General features: G+C 41.4%; 1 protein-coding gene and 1 pseudogene across 3 annotated transcripts in view; one reads left to right on the forward strand and one right to left on the reverse strand.

Moving 5' to 3' along the window:
- Positions 1-21,826, forward strand: part of Rab30 (RAB30, member RAS oncogene family) — an 88,320-nt gene extending 66,494 nt beyond the window's left edge. For 2 of the 3 annotated variants that reach the window (XM_021198343.2, XM_029540946.1), the window contains exons 2-5: positions 4,852-4,952; positions 8,882-8,965; positions 14,629-14,812; positions 20,404-21,823. In XM_021198343.2, coding sequence (XP_021054002.1) covers positions 4,860-4,952; positions 8,882-8,965; positions 14,629-14,812; positions 20,404-20,654 — 612 coding nt within the window. In that variant the 5' untranslated portion in view covers positions 4,852-4,859 and the 3' untranslated portion in view covers positions 20,655-21,823. Of the gene's footprint in view, positions 1-4,851; positions 4,953-8,881; positions 8,966-14,628; positions 14,813-20,403 lie in introns of all 3 variants that reach the window. The other variant, XM_021198335.2, reaches the window with a different exon arrangement.
- LOC110319238 lies at positions 2,983-4,685 on the reverse strand (annotated as a pseudogene).
- Positions 21,827-25,230: the final 3,404 nt, after the last annotated feature.

Genomic DNA, 25,230 nt, shown 5'->3' on the forward strand with positions numbered 1-25,230 from the left:
TCTACAGTGTAGACGGGGTTGGCCCTGAATTTGCAACAGCTGTCCTGCCTTTGCTTCCCAACTTCTGGGATTACCAGGTGCTGCCTTCTTTGGGTTTTAACAGCAAATTTTTAACTGACATACCGTCTCTCTAAGCATTATTGGGAGCTCAGCATCGATTCTGCTTTAGGCAATATAAGAAAAGGTTTTGAATTTGAAGTTAGCGGCGGAGGGGGGGGGGATAGAAAATCAAAGATTGTCTTAGTTAGGGTTTCATTGCAGTGAAGAGATACCATGACCAAGGCAACTTTTATAAAGGACAACATTTAATTGGAGCTGGCTTACAGTTTCAGAAGTTCAGTCCATTATCACCATGGCAGGAGGCATGAGAACATCCAGGCAGACATGGTGCTGGAGAAGGAGGTAAGAGCTCTACATCTTGATCCAAGGCATCCAGAAAGAGACTGTCTTCTGCAGGTAGCTAGGAGGAAGCAACTTCCCTCACTGGGGAGAGCTTGAGGAGCATAGGAGCCTCAAAGCCCACTCCCACCATGACACATACCCGCCAACAAGGCCGGACCTACTCCAACAAGGCCACACCTCCTAACGGTGCCATTTCCCATGGGCCAAGCATATTCAAACCACCACAAAGACTGACATATGAAGTGCCTAGCCTTCACTGTTCAATTCATCTCATTCTACTTGAGCTCTTCCTATGCCCCAGGCCTGACGAAAGTCACCATTGGGCAAAAAAGCCAAGGTTGAATTGGACTCTCAGCTCCTCTAGTAATGAACTATAGGAGCTCAGTACTTTCTTCTTTGTGATTTAGAAACCTATTTTATTAAACAATTTAAAACTAAGAATACATTATATCTGTTGTACTATAGACCATCAAAAAAAAAATGACATTCTTCAGTGCTTCTAGAGAAAAAAGTATTCTCAAAGAAGTAATGCATTTGTCTTAAAAATTCATATTAGTTTATGTCTCACCAGGACCACTTAGATGAAGGAGATAGAGGAATAATATCTTAAAGTACTGACAAATTAACGTAATTATCAAATTTCAGTTGAATATAATTCATGGTATTTTTCTTATTTAACTCTTCTTGTGCCTTCACGTCTTTATCTGTCAAGTTAAAACTGTCAGCCGTGTCGTGTCTGCTTCATAGGACTGATGTGAGGTTAAATAATTACTGTTGTGAGGTGGTGCAAATGATGGAGCGCATGGTCGTTCCAGGACATTCCAGGACCGTGGTTCGGCCAGATCCAGTATGTATACATTTGCTGAGAGCTGCTGGAGGAGTATAGACATATACAAATAGTTCATGTAAGCAAATTATGGTACATACATAACTCTGTCTAAGAGGAAGAAGGCATCATGGAAGTGGAAATCCGAGGGGCCCAGGCCTCTCTCAGGCCAGAGAAACCTACCAAAGGATGTGATGCTTCAGCTGAGATCTAAAGCAGAAGTGAGAGTTAGCTGGGTTGGGGGAGGTGGCAGGAGGCTATGGGCTCCTGTTCTAGCCAGAAAGGTTTGAGGAGAAAAGCAGACCTGTCTCTGGTGTTTGGAAGCTGGAGGAAAACAGTGCACCTTGTGAGGGTTGTGGCAAGACGCGACTCGAGCAAGAGACAGAAAGCAGATGATGGGGAACCTGAGAATGATCTTAAGGAGTTTGCTTTACCAAGACCAAGAACTGTCCTTGAGACCTGATTTTGTTAGCCATTACAACACCATGACATCATGCTATGTCTCCATATTGATATTGGGGGATACAGTCATTAGCCCAAAGGCACAGACTGAGAAAATACAACTGCTAGGATTTGAACCTTGGTCTCTTTGTTTTTTACAGTAGAATTCATTTGATCATTGATGCCCTATGACCTTAAAGTCTGGCTGTGTTGATTTGGAGCCAACTTTTCTATCTCTCAACTTCAGTTTGCTCAAATGACATACAGCATTAGTCAGTATTAGCTTCATGGACTTTTGAAAATGAGAAAATAAACATAGAAGGCCAACTGTAGTGCAAGGTGTATATCTCATATTCTTGCCCAGATGGTTTTCCTTCACAGTTCCAGTGACATGAGACAGAACCCTATGAGCAGCTGCCTGCAGGCTTACTTGGTTGCCAGCCATCGTTGGAGGACTGTTGAAATCCACATACTAATCACCTTCCGTGTCAGGCCCAGCACACTGTGTTCTCTACCTGCAAGCCTGCTGTCACCGAGGCTTAGGTCTGCTGGCGCAGTTCCCCTCGTGCTTCCTCTCTTTCCTAGAATACTTATCTCTAGGAGTCACTGCTTTTCCTCATCCCTCTGGAGCATACCCAGCCTGTCCTGCCTAGGACACAATGATCTTCAGCTCTTATCTAGAATTAGTTTTGAAGCTGTCTGTTGTTTGAGATACAATTTCCTTAGGTAGCTGTTTGGCTTCAAAGTCAACAGTTGCTCCTGCTTCAGCCTCCTGAGTGCTGAGGTTGTTTCTTACTTTATAGTTATAGTTATAGTTATAGTTATAGTTATAGTTATAGTTATACACACACACACAGAGTTTATTTACTCTAAACAGCAACACAGATGAAACACCATATAAACACAAATGAAGTGGTGCAGGATGGAAATGCTGGCCAACTTTGGATCTGAGGCTCATAAGCAACAGCCCATGTTTCTGAGAAGGACGAGGGTAGGGAAGGAGGGACAGTGTGGTTCTGTCATACAGCCAGCTGGAGGCCAGAGCTCTGAACAGTGGGAAGCATGCCTGTGCTCCGAGCGCGATGCGAAGAAACTAGCTGCTAGGGACTTACCAAGTACAAAAATTTATCACTTTACAGCAGTTGAAATACTGACATCAATATTAAAATAAAAGCAAGTTTTACCTAATAATCAAAAATACAAAAGACCGAATATGCCAGTGGCGGAAATGGAAAATGGCGCCCGCTCAACCCTCCCAGGCGACTTAGATCTGCAAAAGGTTGTAAACAAGTTCTTGCCAAGCCAATCCCTTCCTCGTCATGGAGCCCAGGGCTGCTGCTTATGAGGGGGCAAACTTCTTCGCTTGTGCTCGAACCCTCTTCTCATCTTCCACTCTGTTTTGGCAGTAAATTGTGTAGACCTCTGCTTGACCTGGATCTTGAATATTTGGTTCATTTAGAAGTTCTTGTATTCCTAATAAGATGTTTGATGGTGATAGCTGGCCTCCAGTCCTTGTCTTCCTCCAGGATGGACAGGCACACTGTGCCAGAAGGATACATGTTTGGATGAAACAGTGGGGGCTCAAATTTACATTTTGGTGGTGAAGATGTATAGTCATCTTTGAAAAGCATCTGTAGCTTGAACAAGCCTCCTTCCCACAGAGTCCCCTTCTTTCCAGGGATAGCGTACTCCCAGTTCATCAGGTTCATTATGCCATCAGGGTTCTTTGTTGGGACAGCCACAAAGCCAAAAGGGTAGTTCTTCCTCCAGATTTTCCTTTCCTGCGCAAGGTGGCTGAGGGCAATCCTGACATATTCAAAGTCCCTGGGCGACCGCGGCCGGGGACTGTCGCGGTAGAAGAGGCGACGGCGCTCTTTTGTCTCAGCTATAGTTGATTTTTAAGCTTCCTCATGTTGGTTTTAGGGGATGATGTCTCCAGGTGATAGAAACATGGTATAGGAGCTACACAGGTTATTTTTTTTCTCATCAGGCTCTATGGGATGCATTTTGTTTTGTTTTTAATCTTGAAAGGCATCCTCAGGGCTGGTGAGATGGCTCAGTGGGTAAGAGCACCCGACTGCTCTTCTGAAGGTCCGGAGTTCAAATCCCAGCAACCACATGATGGCTCATAACCATCCGTAACAAGATCTGACATCCTCTTCTGGAGTGTCTGAAGACAGCTACAATGTACTTACATATAATAAATAAATCTTTTAAAGAAAAAGAAAGTCATCCTCTATGTTACATCATGGGAATGTTCTTCTGCACACAATTGGAGAAGCAAATGTCTATATCTAAGCAATATGCCCTTTAATTGATTCTTTCCATCTACAGAGTAGACATTTACTAAGTGTGACTCTGTTCTAGGGCTAGGAGATAGAGGTGAAAAGCCATTGTTCCCACCCTCAAGGATAAGGCAGTCATTTTAACAAATAAATCTGTATAGAACTGAAGTCCTGGGATGGAGGAATGGTGAGAACATGTCAGTTTGTAGTTATCACTATTTGAAGACCAGTAAAAGATTCAGAGGCAATGAGAGGCTTGCACTGGAAGAAAAGGGTGGTAGGAAGATATCCTAAGGGAGGAGAGGATATAGCACAGCTCATGGCCGTTAGAAGATGAGTACTGTTGGAGGCCATTTAGCACCAGTGCGGCAGGTAGCAGGTAGCTAGAAAAGGGGTAGTGGGAGAAGGGCAAGATGCTCTCTTAGTGGTGCCTAGGGCCCAAGAACCTAGGACTGGCAGGAGACCGAAGGGCTTTTTATGGTCTCCTGGTGGCTATCATTTTCTTCCCCAAGAGGAATACATAGCCTATTAACTGTCAATTTCTGAATGGCTTTCATCTCTCCCTACATGTCTGCACTCTTGGTTAGCCTGGCTAACAGAAAACACACTTTTTTTTACTTGAAAACCTATGACCTGTTTGCTTGGAGGAACAAAGGTTACCAGGTGAAAGGTACAAGATCAGTATCATTTGCTTTCCGTAGCACGAGGTAGCTGGGGAGAATGAAGTCCATCTGTGACAGGACACCTATGTTCCTCTTTCACTGGCTGCGTCACAGGAGAGGAGCCTTAAGTTGCCCTGCAAATGCATTAGACCTCTTGTTTCTGTGGCAGGGGCTGGTGCAGCCTGAGCTCCTTGGGACGCTTGGGCTCTCAACTGTTGTCTGTGTTTGCTTGCAGCTGCGTAAATGAGTATGGAAGATTATGATTTCCTGTTCAAAATTGTTTTAATTGGCAACGCTGGAGTGGGAAAGACGTGCCTAGTCCGAAGATTCACTCAGGTAAGGGGATCTGGAATCCAGGGTTGGCTTTGTCTCGCCTGTCTTACAGTGACCATCTTCTAGACGGGTGACTGGGCCTACTGCCAATCTCTAGGCTATACGCTCCTTTTTCTTTTTCTTTTTAATTTTTCTTTTCTTTCTTTCTTTTTTTTTTTTTTGAGACAGGGTTCCTCTGTGTAGCCCTGGCTGTCCTGGAACTCACTCTGGAGAGCAGGTTGTCCTTGAACTCAGAGATCTGCCAGCCTCTGCCTCCCAAGTGCTGGGATTAAAGGCATGCACCTCCACTAACCAGTAGATTGAAAATTCTTAAGGCACCCTTTGGAAGCTCCCTAGAGTTTTATAGTCAAAGGTTTTCTAAGTTGCCTAAAGGAGAATGGTACTGAGGTCTTCTCCCACACCTCCTTTTGCTTCCTCTTACAAGAGGGTCAGGTGGTTTTGTTTTTAGTGTGCAAAATCAAAAATAGATTTGGGTAAAAAATAGATCAGTAGTTCATAATCATCTCAAGGTGGAAATACATTAAGTTGGGTATTAAACGGAGTCAAAATATTCATTTTAAAAAATCCCCAATGCAGATTCCTGCCTATGTCTGTTCTCATTAAAAAAAAAAAAAAAGGATTGAATTCTTTTGGTTTATAATTGAATGTTCTACTTGTCTAAGTCTCTTAAATAGGACTAAGCTAAGGGCAGTGAAGAATGGAACTGAATGTACAAGTCCCCCCCCCCCCCCGCAAGGTTGGCCTCTAGAAAAATCACTGGCCAAGATTACATAGTAGTAGTATTTATACAGAAAGCAGTGAAAAATCACTCTGAAGTTGATTTTGTTTCTCACTGAAAAACATCAATGAAGCCCTTTTCTGGATTGTCATGTATACAGCATGATCTTGCTGACAGGCACCTTGGGAACACTGAAATGAGCTCCTTTAAGGCTTAAGATGACCCGGTGCCATGGGAAGAGCAGAGAGGCGCAAGGCTTTTACCCAGGTGTTGGCCCTGGCTCTGCTGCCCATCTGCCCTTGCCAGGCGTCTCTGCTGCACAGTCTGTGGAAAACTGGAGCGACAGATTGGGCAACACAAACAACTCGAGGGTTTACAGCTGCTGGAAATGTCAAGGTTTTCCCCATGCTGAGTGACTAGAGACAGGAGCCTGTGTTTTCACCAAGTTTTGGTCTGATGAAACTGAAAATCTAAAGTTCACCAGTGTTAGGATTTCAATCAATTATCACAGAGATATCCTGGAGACTCCAGCTGCTTTCCCATCCCCTAACCTTGGCAGTCTCAACTGCTTCTGTAAGGAGGACTCGCCCACGTATTTTGCATAGAGAAAGGTTTTGGTTTTTAGTGCATTTTACAAATTTGTTTGTGTCTTTTCACTGAAAGGTCACTTAGAGATTATCTGTCCAGTCCTCTCATACAGATCCAGAGGGACCCAGTGACATGCTTTTGATCTTGAGGCACATAGCTGGCAAAGCTGGGACCTTTATCTCCTGCTTCTTGCCCTAATAACCTCTCCACAGTTTTGTAATCTCTGGTGCCACTCTCAACTTCCTGAGATAAATCCTGCCGTGAAGGACGGAAGTTTTTGTTTTTGTTTTTCTCTTTTTTTCTTTTCCTTTTGATCAGTACTTTACCCACAAGCATGGGCATGGTTCCTTTTTATTTTTCTTTTCTGCCTACTTTTTAACTACTCTATCCCTTTAATTTTCCCTAAAGTTCACATTTCATAGACAGGATCACCTATGTTTTTGTTATATAGCAAGCAGTTAAAATGAACTGGCTGGGCTGGTGAGATGGCTCAGTGGGTAAAAGCACCTGACTGCTCTTCCGAAGGTCCAGAGTTCAAATTCCAGCAACCACATGGTGGCTCATAACCATCTGTAACAAGATCTGACGCCCTCTTCTGGAGTGTCTGAAGACAGCTACAGTGTACTTACATCCAATAAATAAATAAATCTTAAAAAAAAAAAAAAAGAACTGGCTTCAGCTGGCTTTGAGACACGGAGGATTGGAGAACAAAGTGGGGAGAGGGACATTGGGAAGGATTTAAAAAAATATATATATATATATTGGCATTTGTTAGTCTGCAAACAGCTGGAGTTATAAACCTGAAGCTTGGCAGACTTCTGCTTGAACGAAGCCAAAAAAGAAAATTGATTGAGTGTTTGTAAACAGAGCTATGAATGTTCATATTTACATCCTTTGCAGACTTGCAGCTTTTGCTTTTGGTCTGATGCTCAGTGCTCTGAGCTCAAACGTTAATTAAGGAACTCTCTCGTTAGGGAATGGATTTAATTAAAGATGTCCCACCCAGTCTTAGCTTCAAGAGCTAATAAAGTCCACTTTGCTTTATTCCTGGAATTCTGCAATCTGAAGAGAGAAGAGACTAGGTAAAGACTTTTCTTGGCAGAGGTCCTTGCGACCCCAACCCTCTCCCTAAGCTTACAGGAAACGTGAGAACGTAAACTGCATTAGATGTGACATTATGCTAATGGGCCTATTCTCTTGAAACTGTTATGTTTCCAGTTTAAGATAAAGCCATTTTCTCCTAGTTCATGATTCTAACAACTTCAACCTCAATGATTTTGAGGCCTAGAGATGGGGAGTGGTCTGTCTGGGCTCACCTGCCGCCTCCTGTTCTGAGCTGCTGCTTCTATCTGCTGTCTGTCTGATGACCTCACTAGCCATGCATCTGGATTGTGTATGATTGTGTGTGTGCCTGCAAGTGTGTGTGTATGTGTCTGTCTGGACTGTGTGTAATTGTGTATGTGAATGTCTGTCTGAATTGTATAATTTTTCATGTTCCCACCTGGACTGTGTATAAATGTGTGTATGTCCATTTGGACTGTGTGTAATTGTGTGTGTGTGTGTCTGGACTGTGTATGATTGTTTGTGTGTCTGTGTCTGGACTGTGTGCATTTGTGTGTCTGTCAGGAGTGGGTGTATGTATGTGTGTGTGCCTGGACCATGTAATTCTGTATATGTGTGTCTGTTTGGACTGTGTGTAATTGTGTGTGTCCATCTGGACTGTGTATAATTGTGTATATGTGTGTGTCTGGACTGTATGCACTTGTGTGTCTGGAATATGTGCATTTGTATGTTTGTCAGGAGTGTGTGTGTGTCTGTGTGTATATAGACTGTAATTGTGTGTGTCTGTCCAGACTGTGTGTAATTGTGTATGTATATGTGTGTGTGTCTGGACCATGTGTATTTGTGTGTGTTTGGATTGTGTCTATGTGTGTCTGGACTGTGTGTACTTGTGTGTGTATCTGGATTGTGTCTTATGTGTGTCTGGACTGTATGTATTTGTGTGTGTATCTATGTGTGTCTGGACTGTAGATACTTGTGTGTGTATCTGGATTGTCTCTGTGTCTGGACTGTGTGCAATTGTATATGTGTCCATCTGGACTGCATGTAATTGTGTGTATGTGTCTGTCTGTCTTTGTGTGTGGTACAGTACTTCAGGCTGGTGACCATCCTGAGTTGAGGGCCCAGGAAAACCCAGCTGTGTGTCTTTCTCTTCTTCTCATTCCATAGCAGAAGTCCTCCACACCTCATTTTCCTGTCTGTTTTTAACCACTCTTACCTTTTCTTTCCCCATCCTGACAATCCTGACTTCATTCTAGTGACTCATTCCTCTTCAGTCTTATCATTTTGTCCAGGTTTTCTGTTTTAAAGCCGGCATGGCGCACTGCCCCTTCCAGACCCTTTCCTTTATAGTCGGCTTCATGTTTGGTCACTCCTTCTGTGTTTGCTTCTGTCAGCATTTCTCTCCAGCTCCCTCCCTGCTCTCTGTTCCCCTTCAAACGTGACAAGAAACACTGTGAGTCCTTGTTCTAACAGTTACCTCAGGTAGAGGGTGTGCAGGAAGGGAGGAGAGCTCGCCTAACTGGAAGATGTGCTTAAATGTTACTTGCCATTATCTCTTCCTCAGGGTCTTTTCCCCCCAGGTCAAGGAGCCACAATTGGAGTTGATTTTATGATTAAGACAGTGGAGATTAATGGTGAAAAAGTGAAGGTAAGAAGCTAAATAATAAATAATAGTAAAGCTTTGATGAATTCTCTAAGAGTTTAGGGGAAGTAGTACAGGTATTTTTTTTTTTTATAACATTTATTAAACTGTTTCATTCAAACCCACATTGAAAATGATGCACTGGAGTGGGGCTTAGCTGGCAGAATACTTGCCTAGCATGCAAGAAGCTCTGGATTAAACCATTAGCACCAATGAAACTAGGTGCAGTAGTGCTTACCTATGATCTGGACGAGGGTCAGGTGGGTTAACAGGAAGCTCAAGGTCACCCGTAACATAGCACGTTGGAGGCCAGCCCAGCTTACCTGAGAAGCCATCTCAGAAGTAAGAAATTATACACAATTAATTTAGGGATGGTATGCTTATATATGAAGATGGTGAGGAAAATACATTTTTCTGTCATACCAGAAGTGACGTGAAAACAAAGTAGGAATTTCTTTTTGAATTTCAAAGTTGGACCGATAACATTTCTCTTCTAAATAAAAGGCCCATTTAAGAAAACCCTCTGATCCCCACATTTTGCTGTAGGTAATTCAGTCACATGAATTGCTTATTAAAATTGTCCTGTCTCCCACTGTGTCTTTATCTTAGAACTTAGAACTCTAAATGTCTAAGAAAAGACCTTTGATCACTACTTTGCCTTCCACTTGGTGCCTTGGTACTTAGTATAGTATGTATAGAAACAGGAGGTAGTGTGTTCATTGAATATGTATTGTAAGTCAGTGCCTCTGATAGATCCGTTTACATATGTTACCATTGCTACTCTAATTCTTAGTATGATCTCTGGGCAGTAGATGGTATTGTCCTTATTGTATAAGCTTCAGAGGTTACTTAATTAACTAATTTAACCATGGCTGTCATCTGGAAGGGAGATGAACAGGATGCGAACCTCGCTTGCTGACCTCTGTGAGGTCTCCTGTGGGATAGGAGGGTAATGAAAGCACAATAGGCTCAATACCTTATATCAAGAAAATGAGGAAGATGATGACTGGAAGAGGTATGAAGTGAAGAGCTAAAGAGAAGGCTTAGAGACTGAGTGCATACTGCTCTTATATATGACCTGATTTTTGTTTCCAGCACCCATGTAGGGATGCTTATACTGTCTGACAATTTATTCTGGCCTACACTCACAAACACCTATAGTTACCTGCACATCCATCTATACACACACACAATTTAAAAAATACAAAGTGAAAAAAAATACAAAGTGAAACTAAACTGCATGAAAGGAGGTAAGAATACTGATGTTTAGTACTGCCATTCACTTACTGAAACTTCTTGTTCAGATCTTCAGGGTCAAGTCCCATGGAAAGAGTTCTAGTCAGGAGCATCAAAGGGTACTGGTACTAGAATGGTAGTTAAGTCTTGACCTAAGCATCCCACATTTGGTTTGTGTTCTTTGCATCCTTCTCCCATTTGATTGTTCCTTCACATCTTATGCGTGCCTTGAGAAGGGTAGAGATGCTTCCTGGCATTCTTTCAGCAGTTCATAGATAGCATCACACACAAGGGCTGACATGTGGCTCCTCTCATGTCCAGATGACAGACAGGAACCTTCTTTTTCTCTTTTTGCCTTGACTCTTTAAAATAGTTCCTTACCAGAGAGACATCTATACTAAGTATCGTGGTGAAGAGAAAGCTGGGATACTGACAGATAAAAGCAGGCTCCAAAATCTACATAAATGCCAACCAAAAGGTCAGAAACTTATATGAAATGAAGAAGAAGAGCTAGGGTCCAGGGACAGGAGACAGGGGACTAGAGACAGGAGGCAGGAGCAGGCTGAAGAGATTCTGACAGGAAGAACCTTTCGTAGTTTTCCTTTATTCTAGAGGAGGTAGTTGCCAACCTAAGCAATCAGGAAGGGATAACCACTTTTTCATGAGTTTCCTTCCTAGATATAAATTGCTATTTGCATATGTACTTGTGCATTCATTTGTTTGACTTGAAATGTTGGTGCCTGGGCAGGAGAGATGGCTCAGTGGTTAAGACTGTTCTTCTTCCAGAGGTCCTGAGTTCAGTTCCCAGCAACCTCATGGTGGCTCACAACCATGTGTACCCAATGCCTTCTTCTGGTGTGTCTGAGGACAGCTACAGTGTACTCATAAACATAAAATAAAGAAATAAGTTTTTTTTAAAAAAAAAAAAAAGAAAGAAAGAAAAAAGAAAGAAGGAAAGGAAATGTTGGTGCCTACCATGTACTTGGCTTGCCCCATGAACAAGGGAAAACTCAGGAGTGGTCTTATGGTTACACAACGGGCTCTTTTCCATTCATGACTGTCAAGCGTAGGCATTCTGATTATTTTTAAATCTTTATTCGTATTAATTTGTGTCTCTGTGTACATGTATGTGTTTGGGCATGAGCACGGCATGCATGTAAAGGTTGAAGAACAAGTTAAAAGAGTTCTCTCTTTCCACCATGTGGAGTCTGGGGATCAAACTTGGCCCTTCCCCACCAAGGCATTTTGCTATTAGCCCTGATCTCATTTTTAAGTGTTTATTACATGTCTAAAATTCCATCTTCTTTGGCATTGGACTCCACCATAAGACCGCAAGCTCCCCAAGAGCAGGGGTTTCTGCTTACTCATTTTTATATTCACAGCTCAGTTGCAACCATTAACACCTCTTTAGACTTCTGACATCTTATAAGAAATGAGTAGGCTGGTCCAGGTCAAGTTGCCTGTGATTTATTTCTAACCCAACATGTTGAGTTATAAAATCAGAAAAGAAAACTGTGCATAAGGAAATAAGATGTAGCATGATGGTCTTCAACCTTACCCATTGACTTTCAGTCTATCACAAATTAATGAGTAACAAATACAAATTAAGGTCAGCTTATTTTATTTTTTAAAGCTAGGGGGATTTTTTTGTTCCTATTTATTTACTTACTTTATGTGTGAGTGCTCTATCTGCATGTACACCTGCATGTCAGAAAAGGGCATCAGATCCTATTACAGATGGTTGTAAGCCACCATGTGGTTGCTGGAAATTGAACTCAGGACCTCTGGAAGAGCAGCCAGTGCTCTTAACTGCTGAGCTGTCTCTCCATCCCCAGCCTACTTTATAATACCTTAGACTGACTATAATAGAGGAGGTTTGTGTTGTTGTCTTTGTTTGTTGAGACAGAATTTCTTTGTGTAGCCCTTTGTTGTCCTGGAACTAACTTTGTTGACCAGGCTAGCCTTGAACTCACAGAGATCTGCCTGCCTCTGCCTGCCCAGTGATGGGCCCATCTCAAATGTTTACTCTTTTGATGATTTGTTTGTCCATCTTGTGTTACAGTTGATGCTTAGTGCAGAGCTCCTTGGTAGGTGAAGTGTCACTGATCTTAGTGCAGAACTCCTTGGTAGGTGACACATCACTGAGTTTTGGAACTCACTAATACCCAGCTCTGATAACATTTTGGTTGAGATCTTTCAAACTCCACTCATCTAAGAATAGCTAATCAATTCCTCCTTTGTGATTTCACAATCCCACATTCATCTTGTTAACCATCATTCAACTGTGCTCACTATTTACTGTATTTGGAAGGAAGCAGAGGTATGGAGTCAGAGAGACAACCTTGGTCCTCAGAGAACTCTGTCCGCTAAAGAGGACAGCCTGGCAAACTACTGACCAGGCACTGCTGTGACAGTGAAGCAAGAGCAGTGCAGTAAGAGGGCAGGTAAGCAGTGTAGTAGCCTTGTGCTGTAGGTGAGCATGGCAAGGGGGCCCATGGCTGCAGTGTTGTGAGGACGCATTGACAGAGGAGAGATTACCGCTTGTAGACACTCTGTTCTTCTGCGTCCTCTTCGAGAGGACATTGCTAATTAGTTGGAGATTTGGGTTCTTTGTAGACCATGACCTCTTAGATCAAGGGCTGTGTTTTAGTCATCTTCTATCTGGTACCCTACAACAGCTGAAAAGAGACAAATGGATTATAGAGAAAGGTGATGAAACTGATTTGAGCAATAGATGATAGAATATAGGCATCCTTAATAATCATTTCTCAGGCTAGACACAGGCAGTCCTCTCTGAGAAGGTGGCAAATATCTTGGCAAGGCCATACAGTATCTATTTTAGAAAATATTTTGATGCTTAAAGCAGTTCCTAAGATGTTACAGTCGTGATCACAGTGTTTTCTCATGACTGACAGTATCTAAGTCTGGTCAAAAGAGTTGCCGAGGCTGAATGCGGCTTTAAAACAATAGCCTACTATTCTAAGGCACATCTTGGCAGAAGAGGACCATGGCCCTACTTTGAGGCAGAGAAGAGAAACAGCTTTTGTTCCAGCACAAACTGTCATGTGTATGTTTGGATTTAGCACACACAGACTTTATTTCATATTATCAAAGAGCTGCTGCAACTTCAAATCAAAGGAGAATATGTGTGCCGGCTCGCAATGTGGGCTACTGGTCACTACTCAGTGTCTTCAGCTAAGTTGTTATGGGGCTAGAGTGACACCAAGTGACTGCTAGGTGTAGATGTCCATTTAATGAGCATGCAATAGCAAAACCAACAGGGCATGCCAGACTGAGTTCTGATATGGAAACGGAAGACGTGGAGTCTGATATCCAGTTTTGTAGGAACATGGGTAGAAGAAACGATTATTATTAAACTTGCCTACTTCATTCACTGGGAAGGGGTAAAGAACAACTAAGACCATCAGTGAAGACAAACATCTGCTTTTTGTTCCAGGTGCAGTTTGTGGTGAGTAAAACAGGCGACTCTTCCTGTTACGAAGCTTTAGATCAAGTAGGCCAGATAGGCATTAACCAAATTGTTCCAAGTTTGTGATTAAGATATGCCAGTTGCTATGGGAGAAATGATACAACATTACTGCCAGGGAGCCTGGGGGCAGATGTAGGGGGTGGGGAGAGGTTCTAGAAGGCCTTACCTGAGAAATTAGGTATGGAGGTTAATTTACCTGTGACCTATGGTGCTTATAGTTAGGAGGGAAGCTCTTGCTCTCCCCAAATTCTCTGCTCTATATTTAGAGTTGTATCTAGAGAGGCCTCTGTGACCCAAAGTCATAGAGCTCAGTTGTGTGGTGGAGGGGCATGACTCTAATAGTACCATTTCTATCTCCATTAATAGTGATATGGTCGTTAGAATTTTAAACTGGGAGAGCTGGAAGTCGAGGAGGTTGCATTTTTGTCTTCTTGCTTGCTGACTGAAATGCCAAGGCCCACAAAACAACAGCTGGCTCTCTATTGCAATGTTTGTGTGCCCAGCTTATGGGCAAGAACACAGAGTCCATAGTGAGGGTCACATTGTCTGAGACATTGATCAAGTTAATAGATCTCATGGTGCTTTAGTTTACTGATGAGGGAAGTGTAGTATAATAATACTTACCTTATCGGGTTATTGTGAAGACTGAATTATTACATATAAAATGAAAAGAATAGAGCTTGGAATATAATAATGTGCAACAGATCTTGTTTTGGTGTTTTGAGAATAAAGAAGTCTTAAGCAAGCAAGCAAACAAACAAACAAAAGGAAGAGAAAAAGCTCTTTTACCAAACTTAGAAACACTTGACAGCAAACAGTGCTTTCCAGGGCGGAAGCCAACCATGAAATTGTTTGTGTGATGTTCTCATTTCTGAGCTCTAGCAAGGCCGTGCTCTTTCGTTTTGTGCTTTTGCAAGCTGATCCTTGTCTTATGCCTCTGCAGTTACAGATCTGGGACACCGCTGGTCAAGAGAGATTTCGCTCCATCACCCAAAGTTACTACCGAAGCGCCAATGCCTTGATCCTTACCTATGACATCACCTGTGAGGAATCCTTTCGCTGCCTTCCTGAGTGGTTGCGGGAGATAGAACAGTATGCTAGCAATAAAGTCATCACTGTGTTAGTGGGTAAGTAAGGGCTAATGAGGAAGGAAATTGATTTGAGTGCATCAGAAAATTTATGATCAGATAGTACCTGAGTTGTAGTCAACATTGAGTTATAGAACTGAGAACCTGAAATTAGTTCTATATGATAGTGATAATTTAGAAAAATAAACAAACATATTGCTGACTTTCCTATCAGTGTAGGTGAAATAGAAGATGGTGTAAAAGTAAAAGAAATCTTTCAAGTGGAATTTCATGAGGAATTCATATTGAAGCAGTTTTGGTTTTTTTAAAGCTTACTTTGGTGTTTTTTTTTTTTTTCTTATTTTATGCTGACTTCAGACATCCCTCCTGTGTTTCAGAAATCCATGAAGGGAAATGCTGCAGTTTGTTTCATCCTGTAGGAGGAGGGAGTCTATTTAATGTGGGAGAAACCCAGAAAATAACCCTTGATTTTCTATGGTGACAAATGCAGTCATTAAGATGGAATCACAGGGCCTGGGGGATAACTGAGTTGCTGAAGTGCTTGTTGCACAAGCATAGGTACCCAAGTTAGATCCTTAGCACCCAGGGAAAAGACCTTGGGGTGCTGGCCTTTGCTTGTAATCTCTCAGAAGGCTGAATAGGCACACCCCTTAGTGTTGGTGGGCGGCCTAATCATGGAGTCCCAGGTCTTATTGAGAGACTGTTACAAAACCCATAAACACAACCAAGGTGGAATGCATCTGAGGAGCAAGTTTGATCTTTGGTCTTCAGGTACATGTTTGTGTGAACACGCATATATGCATGCGATTGCTATAAAATGGATCATATAATTATAAACTCTTCTGGTTGTGATGAAAAAGAGGCATCAACTACCTACTTGTTAAAATATTTCCTCCCTGGGAAGGAATTCTGCTGTCATGACTTGAATTTTAGAAATATAGAAAACTACAGAAAGCATCCTTAAGTTATAAATTATGGCTAACAGCAAGCTGAGCAAATGTTTTACTATTTTTTTTTTTTTACTGAAAATTGACTTTTTCCCACATAATATATTTTGATTATAGTTTTTCCTCCCTCTACTCTTTCCAGTTCATACCATTTCTGTCTCTCATTAGTAATACAAACAGGCTTCTACAAAATAATAAAATGAGATAAAACAAATCTAACACATTGGTGTTCGACAAGACAAGCAGAAGGAAAAGCGCCCAAGTGGCAGCACAAAAATAAGAAATCCATTCTTTTGCACATTCAGAAATCCTATACAGGGGGCTGGAAAGATGGCTCAGCGATTAAGAGCACTGGCTGATCTCCCAGAGGTCCTGAGTTCAATTCCCAGCAACCACATGGTGGCCCACAACCATCTGTATTGGAATCTGATGCCCTTTTCTGGCATGCAGGTTTACATGTAGATAGAAGACTCATATACATAAAATAAATAAATATTAAAAAGAAATCCTGTAAAATCACTAAATTAGAAGCTATAATATATATGCAGAAGACCTAGTGCAGAGCTGTATAGGGCTGTGTATACTACTTCAGTCTGTGAGTTCATATTTGCCTTGATCATATTAATGTAGAAGGCTGTGTTTTCTTGGTGTCCTCTGGCTCTTACCCTCCTTTCTACAGGGTTCCCTGAGCCTTGAGGAGAGGCATTTGATGGAGACATCCTGTTTAGGGCGAGAGTTCCAAGGTCTCTCACTCTGCATCATGTCTGGCTGTGGTCTCTATTTGTTCCATCTGCTGCAGGAGGGAGCCGCTCTGATTATAGCTGAGCAAGGCACTGATCTGATCTATGAGTGTAGCAGGATGTCATTAAGAGTAATTTCATTGCTACTTTTTTATTTCCTTTAAACAGTCGTATTTGGTTTTACTCTAGGTCCCTGGGCTATCATCCGGTCTCTGGTTCTTGGACCCCCAAGTAGTGTTGGTATGAGTTGGATCTTGTTGAGTGGGCCTAAAAAATCAAATATTGGTTGGTTACTTCCACAAGCTTTGTGCTCCTATTGCCCTAGTATATCCTGTAGGCAGGACAGCACTGTAGATCTAAGAGTTGGTGGCTAGCTTGGTTTTCACATTCTCTTTTGGTAGTATACAGAAAGACACCAACCAGTGTACGTACCAAAGACACTAACTAGACCACAGGGATGAATGCTCAATGTAGGAGCCAGCTTGACTTCTCTATGTTCAGTGAGTTGTGTAGGTGTTGTCTTCTACAATGGGGCCTTGCTGTCAGTTTGTGGAGTGCAACCTATGGGATCCTATGGGACCCCTTTGGCCAACAACTCCAGGAGATGTAACGCAATCCCAGTAACGGAAGCTTCATTTACTAACAAGAGATGATCAGTTGGGGACTCTTCTTCTCTATTTGGTGATTTCATTTAGATTGCCTTCACTTATGTATATATTTTAGGAAGCTTCTTTGTGTTCATTTTCCATATTACCCCTCAGCTGGCCTTTAATTTTAGCTGTCTCTCCTCATATTCTCTCCTTCATCCCCCTCTTCAGTCCTCTCCCCACTTGATCTTCCCATTCCAGCCCCATTTACCTGTAACCATTTCTGCTAGCTCTCTCTCTTTTTTAAAACTGTTCCCTCTAAACCCTTACTTAATATCTAACTTCTGTTACTCTTTAAATTGTAGCTTGGTTATCATTGACTTAATAGCCAATATCCACATGTAAGTGAATGCATAACATACTTGCTTTTTTTGGATTTGGGATACCTCACTTAGCATGACTTTTTTCTAGTTCCAGCCATCTACCTGTGAATTTCTTTATTTCATTTTGTTTTACTCCATTGTGCAAATGTACCACATTTTCTTTGTCCATTCTTCTGTTGATGGACATCTAAGTTTCCCTTTTCTGGCTATTATGACAGCAGTGAATGGTTGAGCAAGTGCCTGTGTGGTTGGATTAAGTGGCTTTGGGTATATGCCCAAGAGTGAGTGGTATAGCTGGATCTTGGAATGGAATGGTTCCCATCTTCCTGAGGAACCACGCTGATTCCCATAGTGGCTATACAGATTTGTACTTTCAGCAGAAGTAGATGAGCGTTGCCTTTCCTCCATCTTGCCAGCATGAGCTGTCACTTGTTTTCCTGATCTTCGTCATTCTGATGTGTATAAGATGAAATCTCATATATTTTTGGTTGTGAGCCCTGTAGCAGTGAATAGTTAATCTGCTTTAGCTCTTTGGCTCCTGCATGCACTCTGTATCCACCCAAAAGCTCTGGATTCACAAATAAAAGACAGGTAGGCAGGCAGGCAGGCAAGCAGACAGACAGACACGCACATGTACACCAGCTAATTTTGATATGCCTTGACTAGCTCAGTAGTTGGGCATTTCTAAACCTCCCCATGGCTAGCACATAGTACCCTCCAGTAGTCCTGACTTAACACCTTCTAAAGCTCTATTTATCTTTGTTGCCCTGTTACCTTCTGGGCAGCCTCCCCATAGGGCCGCTTTCCCTTTCTCATTTCTCTTCTGCAGCTCTTACATCTGATCCATTTGCCTCCGAGTCATGGTGATTTTCTTCCCCTTCTTCCCTAGGTCCCTTGCCTGTGGAATCCAAAAGTCCCCCCTCTATCTACCTACCTAGCCACTGGCTGTACGGCAATTCTTTATTGCCAGTCAAAGCCAGCTGGGGCATGGACCCTCAGTGTCTGTAAACCAGACTGGCCTTGAACTCAGAGATCTGCCTGCCTCGGCTCCACTAGGGTGAGAATTAAAGGTGCACATCAGCATGACCGGCCTTTTATTTTCTTTTTGTTCAGTCATTTCCAGTGTATTGAGTTGCTTTCTTAGGATCTTCCAAAATTAACCATTAAAATTCATTTGTCTAGTGGTGTTTTTTGTTTGTTTTTTCTTTCTTGTGTTTGTTTGATACAGGATTTCCCTGTGTAACAGAAAGAGCCGTGGCTATCTTGGACTCACTTTGTAGAGTGAGCTGGCATTGAACTTACAGATATCCATCTGCCCCTGCCTCTTGAGTGCTGGGATTAATGGCATGCACCACCACACCTGTCTCATTCGTATTTTTAATATGCTGTGGACTTCTGAACTTAAATGTTCATTCAATGTGTTTTAATCCTGTGCAGCTATTACTGTCCAAGTCCCTATTATTTCATCATTGACATGGGAAGCTTCTTCAGATAAGTTCCCAAATCCTTTAGGATTACTCCAGGCATCTTTGTGACAGTTTTCCCGCTCTCTGATATGACAAATATTCAGGCATACCATTTAATGCCCCACACCTACAGCTGACGATGTCTTTAAGAGGTGATCTTTCTTTCTAATGTGAAGATTATAGTTAGACACCCCAGCCTTAGTGTTGGAATCATTTCTAAACTTTTTGTATTAAAAGCTGATATGTATGCAAGCATATGAATTGTGTTGCTTTATTAGGTTCAACAAGTTGTGTTCAGACTTACAGGACAATCTTAAGCCACACATGGCATCCTGTTCACTTAGATGCAGGACAGTTCTCTTGCCTTGATGGCAGGTTGGCATCAGGTCTCATAGTCCTCTTGGCAGGCTTGGATGACCCAGGTATCAGGAAACAAAGTTCACTGTGACAAGTACAAGAGAGTCACTGGCCTAGATGCCTCTGTGTTCCACACGAACAGCTCCACGGACATCATGGACAGAATTGTTTCAGTGGTGAACCTGCACTCAGGACTTTCCAGTCTTATGACTATCTGTCCACTAGGTATTTATAACTCATACATAGAGTAACTTATCAACTGGCTCACTTAAGCAGTGTTACCAGATAACAGAGTTGACTATTGTCAGCCTACCTTAAAAAAAAAAAAAAAAAAAAAAAAGAGCAAAAAACTTTAAAAAGATAAAATATATCCCCGAGTTAATTGTACTTAGATTTATATTTTAAAACTGTAAAAATTTTATCTTTCTCATGTCTAAAAACCCCAGTTCCAAGTGACACCAACATAATTAATGACTTGCTTTATCCCTTAATATACACATAGCAGATTCAGAATCCCAATACCAGCTCTGCCATTCACAATATGATTACTGAATGCGTTCAAGACTCTGTCCTTCAACTTTCTTTTGTCCTTAGCATACACACCTAAGGATGCAGAGTTAAATCATGTTTTAAATTCAATTGAAATCTTTGTACTTATGCAACTATATAACGAACAAGTTTACAGGTTACTCGTAAATTCTAATTTTGTATTAATTATATAATTATCTTGTTCAATTATGTTAAAGTGAGATTCTAAAGTCATATCTGTAAAGCAGAATATGATCAGAGAGGTCTGGTTTCTGCCCCTGTGCTTTCTACGATTCTCTTTCTGGGTGTCCATTATCTTTTAAACTACAATCTTGATTTATTATTTTCTTAAAACGTAAGAAAAATGGAATTTCTCTCTATTTTTTTTTTTTTAATTTAGATGGTTGAGGATTATACTTTTTTTCCTGCCTCCTGTGCTTATATTCTCAATGCATGTTTGGCACTGGTGTTTTAAAATCAACAATCCTGCGATCACGGTCACATCTATTGGGCTTTGCTCGCTCGGTCTTCTGTTTAACCCCCTGATGTCTGGAATTGAGTCATGATGCTTCCTGGCTGAAACAAAGTCAGGTGATGATTCTTTGCTTTCCCCTCGTTACAGGCAACAAGATTGACCTGGCTGAAAGGAGAGAGGTCTCCCAACAGAGAGCAGAAGAGTTCTCAGAGGCTCAGGACATGTATTACCTGGAGACTTCAGCCAAGGAATCCGACAATGTGGAGAAACTTTTCCTTGACTTAGCATGCCGACTCATCAGCGAAGCAAGACAGAACACACTGGTGAACAATGTATCGTCACCCTTACCCGGAGAGGGGAAAAGCATCAGCTATTTGACTTGTTGTAATTTCAACTAAAGGCTGAGGCAAAGAGAATCAAAGGGAATCAGTAGTTGCCTTGGTGGGCCGTATGTTGCTAGGGAATCTGGCAATGACTATGGCTCCCGCTCTTGGACCTTCTGACTCCTGTAGGCTCCAGAGCTTACCAAGCATGCAGGCCAAGGGCCTTGACTGCAGGCCAGCATTAGCAGAACACATAATGGTTTCACCCTTTTGCAGTCTGGCGTTGGAGCAAGGAGAAAATTGCACTAAGCGCTCCATGATCTGCAGAGCATGTTGCTTTTGTTTTTAAAAAAGCAAGTAAAAATGCATTCCTGAGCACAGAGCAGGGGATGGCGTCCTGTAGGAACCCGCTGTGTGTCAGGGGGTGCATGAGGGGCTGTTCTTCAGGCTTCAGTGGTACTCTGGTGCCCATGGATTTCTTGACTACCAGGTAAACCAAAACTGGAAAGGCCAAGTACTGTCTCTGTGGTACTTAGTGAGGACCCCATGGAGATTTTGAAAAGTGTTATTTCTTTTGTCCACAAGCACTTTCAAAACCTTTGGGATATAAAAATGGGAACTCTTCTCATGACCAACAGTAAAAATTATTGTTTAATAATATATACAAGCTCCATGACTCTTTTTGGTGCTAATGATTATGCTATTTCACAGACCAAACGTTTTAGTACATTGATATCCTTAGATGTATTACCTAAAAATAAAACGAGAATGGGGGAAATCCATGAGTCAGCAGTCTTTTTCAGTCTCATTACCACCGTTTCTAGGATGGGCTTAGATATGAGAAGCCCTTCTTTCATATTCTCCGTGAAATTTATTAACGTTCTTCTATTCTTTCACCCTTATCTTGCCCTTTAAGTAAATCAAAGTATAAAAAAATGGGGAAAAATATAAATGATGACATTCTAATAAAGAAGATTAGTTGTAGGACATGTTGAGTAGCATGAGAAAACAGAGCAGATATGACCAAAATACTGTGGACTATGGACTGACTGCAGAGCAGACTTCCAGACAGTGCAGCTCTCTCTAACAGGTCACGCCTTTTCCTTTCGGGAACTAGCCTTGGAGAGACCAAGGTTTAGGATTTTGTAGACATTTTTAGTATAATAAGTGAGAATAGCAAGAGATGAAAAGCCTCACAAACCGTTTTTGTATCTTCAATAAACTTAGGAAAGTGTGCTCAGGAAGCAGGCTGAGCAGTCCTTTATTAATATTAATGATGATCGCAGACTCATCACCATACATTTCTTTCCCCTAGTCTCCCCTTATAGTGGTCCTTTCCCCATTCCTTTTTTTTCTCTTTCCCATACTGGTATGCATGTGTTACTCGAAATCTCCAATTCAAATGGAGGTATATATGCCTTTACTTAGCCTATTTTACAACAGGACTCAAATTGGGAGGTGTGCTGCTGAATGAGTTCCTGTTTCTTCAGTGCCATGTTTTGATACCTTCCAATTTGTTCACTGTCATAAATGCAAATACGACAGTAATTAAGTCTGTATGATCTTGGTGGTGTCAGGCGTTGCTGTAGCTTGCTGCATAGCATAACTGAGTATGAATCACTGAATGAGGATATGACGTGTAATTCCACTGTTGGTGTTGATGGTGACAATCTTGGACCTGACATGTCACTCTTGGAAAGCTACTGAATTGTAAAGCAATGAGTCAGCACAGCAGGATACTGACAACAAATTTCTAGAATTTCTAACAGATTCCAGAATGCCCAGTCTTTTTCCCATGTGACTGCATGTAATACCAGTCGTTGGTATTGATTGGCTCACTGTGCTCTTCTTGATTCGATAGGAAAGAAAAAGGCTTCCTAAAAGTTTGAACTGTCTTTCCTTTATATAGAAGGAGAAATAAATCACTTTAATGGAAATAAAAATCATTTATAATTACCTTTGCTTAACAGCCAGCAACCAAAGGCATCAGAAGATAAACCAATCAAAGTTACAGAAAAATTTATCTTTCTACTGTGAATGTCCCTAAATTTAGATTTATTACTTTTCTTTATGGCAAAATTCTGATCTCCTCAGCATAAGATGACTCAGCCTTGTCTCACAGCAGTGTGTTAAAAATAACGTTGCTTTGTGAACTTTAAGGGCTTTGTTAGATTGGACTAATTTAGCTCCAGAATAACAGCTTTTGGGGTCACATTTATGTTATGCTATTCTTATTCCTTTGGGCTTATAGCACCCCCATCTGTCCCTTCGAGTTCAGAAGCAGCTCAGAGAGCTCTGCCACAGGTCCAATTCCCCCTGGGTTTCTGAGTCTTTGAGTAAATCATAGTCACCAATCTTTGCCCCATTAGTGTGGACACCTGAGAAGCTGGGCCCTTCTGTTCCACAGTTCTGTGAATTTCAGATTAGGCCATTGGGATGTTTGTTCAGCGATGTATCTCAAGTTTGAGAACAATCCTTGACAATATTGTAGGTGCAATAAATACCAGTTGAATAAATGATTTAGTGCCAAGAGTTTTGTTTGCTTGTTATTTTTAAATGGAGTCCTTAAAGTGGTTCTTGAGAAAGAATCATTTCAATCTAGAACATATTATCTTGCCTAATAATTCTTATTGCCAGGGCAATATTCGCTCAGATAAGCCTCCTTTACATAAAATTTTTCAATGGTGACCCCCCCCCAAGTTTTGGTTTATTGTAATGTCAGCTCATCCTGACAAGGCCACCACTCCTTCCATTTGTAGTATGACCTTCTTTTTACTTCTTAATAAAATTATTAAATATGTGACCGCCCTTTCAATTTCCAATGAAAATACATGTTCAGGTTATAGAGTCCTGCTTGGAAAAGATCTGTGGGATCACAGTTTTCTGATATGGCTATTTATAGACTGTGTCCTCAAAGCGCTTGGTGGTTTCTCCTTTTGCTAAACAGAGCTGTGTTCCTTTGTATCTTTCATTAGGTCTGTTGGATTATATTAATATTTAATTACATAGAGCCAATCATGGTTTGTGTAGACTTCAAAGGTTACATCATTGGCTTTTTCTGGCTTTCATCCCCTCTCCCCACCCATAGTTTAGTCATTTTTTATGTCAGCATCTTTCCCTAAGTGGAAAGACAATGACTAAACGTGAAACTGAAGTGTATTAGCATTATAGTATATCAGGTTTTGATTTTGAAATTATTAAGAAACCACTGACCAAAACAAGATGCTTGGACTAGTATGATGGAAAGCAGTGTGGCTCGATGGAGGGAGGAAGGAAGGAAGCAGCTTCCTCTTCTCTTCATCAAAGTGTACCTGAAGGACCCTAGTGACTCTAGTGTTAGAGCAGGGAGTTGCCAGACTACTCTTTGAGCATCAACTTCACTTAGACTAATTCTGAACAAACAGTTGCAAATCATTTTGAACTTGATTTTTACCCCCACGTGTCATACCAGTGGCCTTAAAGACAGGGAAGGTTCTGAGTCTTAGTCCTACAGAATGTTCTGCATCTCATGGCCGGATGTACTTATTAGGGATCACGTTCTTACTAGTTTCTGAAAGATGTTGTAGTTTGTTTGTTTGTTTAAAGAAGTTTTAACAGCGATGGTTTCAGTGACGGTTTACTTTCTTCCTTCCACCATGGTCTTGACAGGTGTGTTTCACATCTCACTCTCTGACAAGATGCATTCCACATAAGCAATTATTGTTAAACACTAAATGAAGAAGATGTTCTTTTCTGGGATTTTTGTTCATGTGGCACGAGTTTATGTTTGAAAGGAAAGCTGCCTTTCCGCCTTTCCCTTACACTGTACATACAGGCAATATTGGTTTATGATAGTATCCCTTCAGGTCAATCATTACTATTGAGTAATATACATGGCTCCTCACCTCCTTCCTAAATCACACGATGTTCATGTTATAATTACTCTGGGGAGACACTGTTTTTTACTTTTTGTCTCTCTTTTTTTTTTTTTTTTTTTTTGAGATCTGGAAATCAGGCTGGCATAGAAATCACAATGTAGTTCAGGCTGGCTTTGAACTCATGGTGATTCTCTTTCCTCAGTCTTACTAAGATTAATGAGCCAACTCTTTGAAACTAAAAACAAATGGAGGGATAACTAGTGGGGTAAATGAATTTGACACAAGATAGTTGAACATTATTTGGAGGACTTTTGTGGGACATGGCATAGAGAGGAATATAAAAGATACTTCACAGTTCAAAGAGATAGAATGAAGACTATCACACCCAAGCCATAGAAACACATATTAGGCTGTGTTAGGAAGAATATCATGAAAAAATTGGAACCCTCTGTAGTAGCCGCCTTTCTGTCAAGCAAATGGTAGATACAAACTGAGCAAAGGAAATGTGCACAGAACCTACAGTGTTGAGAGGATTGGCCCAGATACTCCTATTAACTCAGAATCCTAAATAGTAGTCCCCTTTCTTATGCTCAATTAAATATATGTTGACCAACAGTTAATGATATTTTTTAAAAGGCATTATATTCTGTCACAGCCCTCTAGGGAATAGGTTGGGTTACATGTCCTTAGACCAAGACACTGATCTGCCATTAAGTCCTAAACTAAAAACTTTTGTTAGTCCCTGTTGAAATCAAACTGGCTTCCAGGTTAAAAATGGAAGAAGTATCATTTAG

The sequence above is a fragment of the Mus pahari genome, chromosome 1 (assembly GCF_900095145.1).
Source record: "Mus pahari chromosome 1, PAHARI_EIJ_v1.1, whole genome shotgun sequence".
Lineage (NCBI taxonomy): Eukaryota > Metazoa > Chordata > Mammalia > Rodentia > Muridae > Mus > Mus pahari.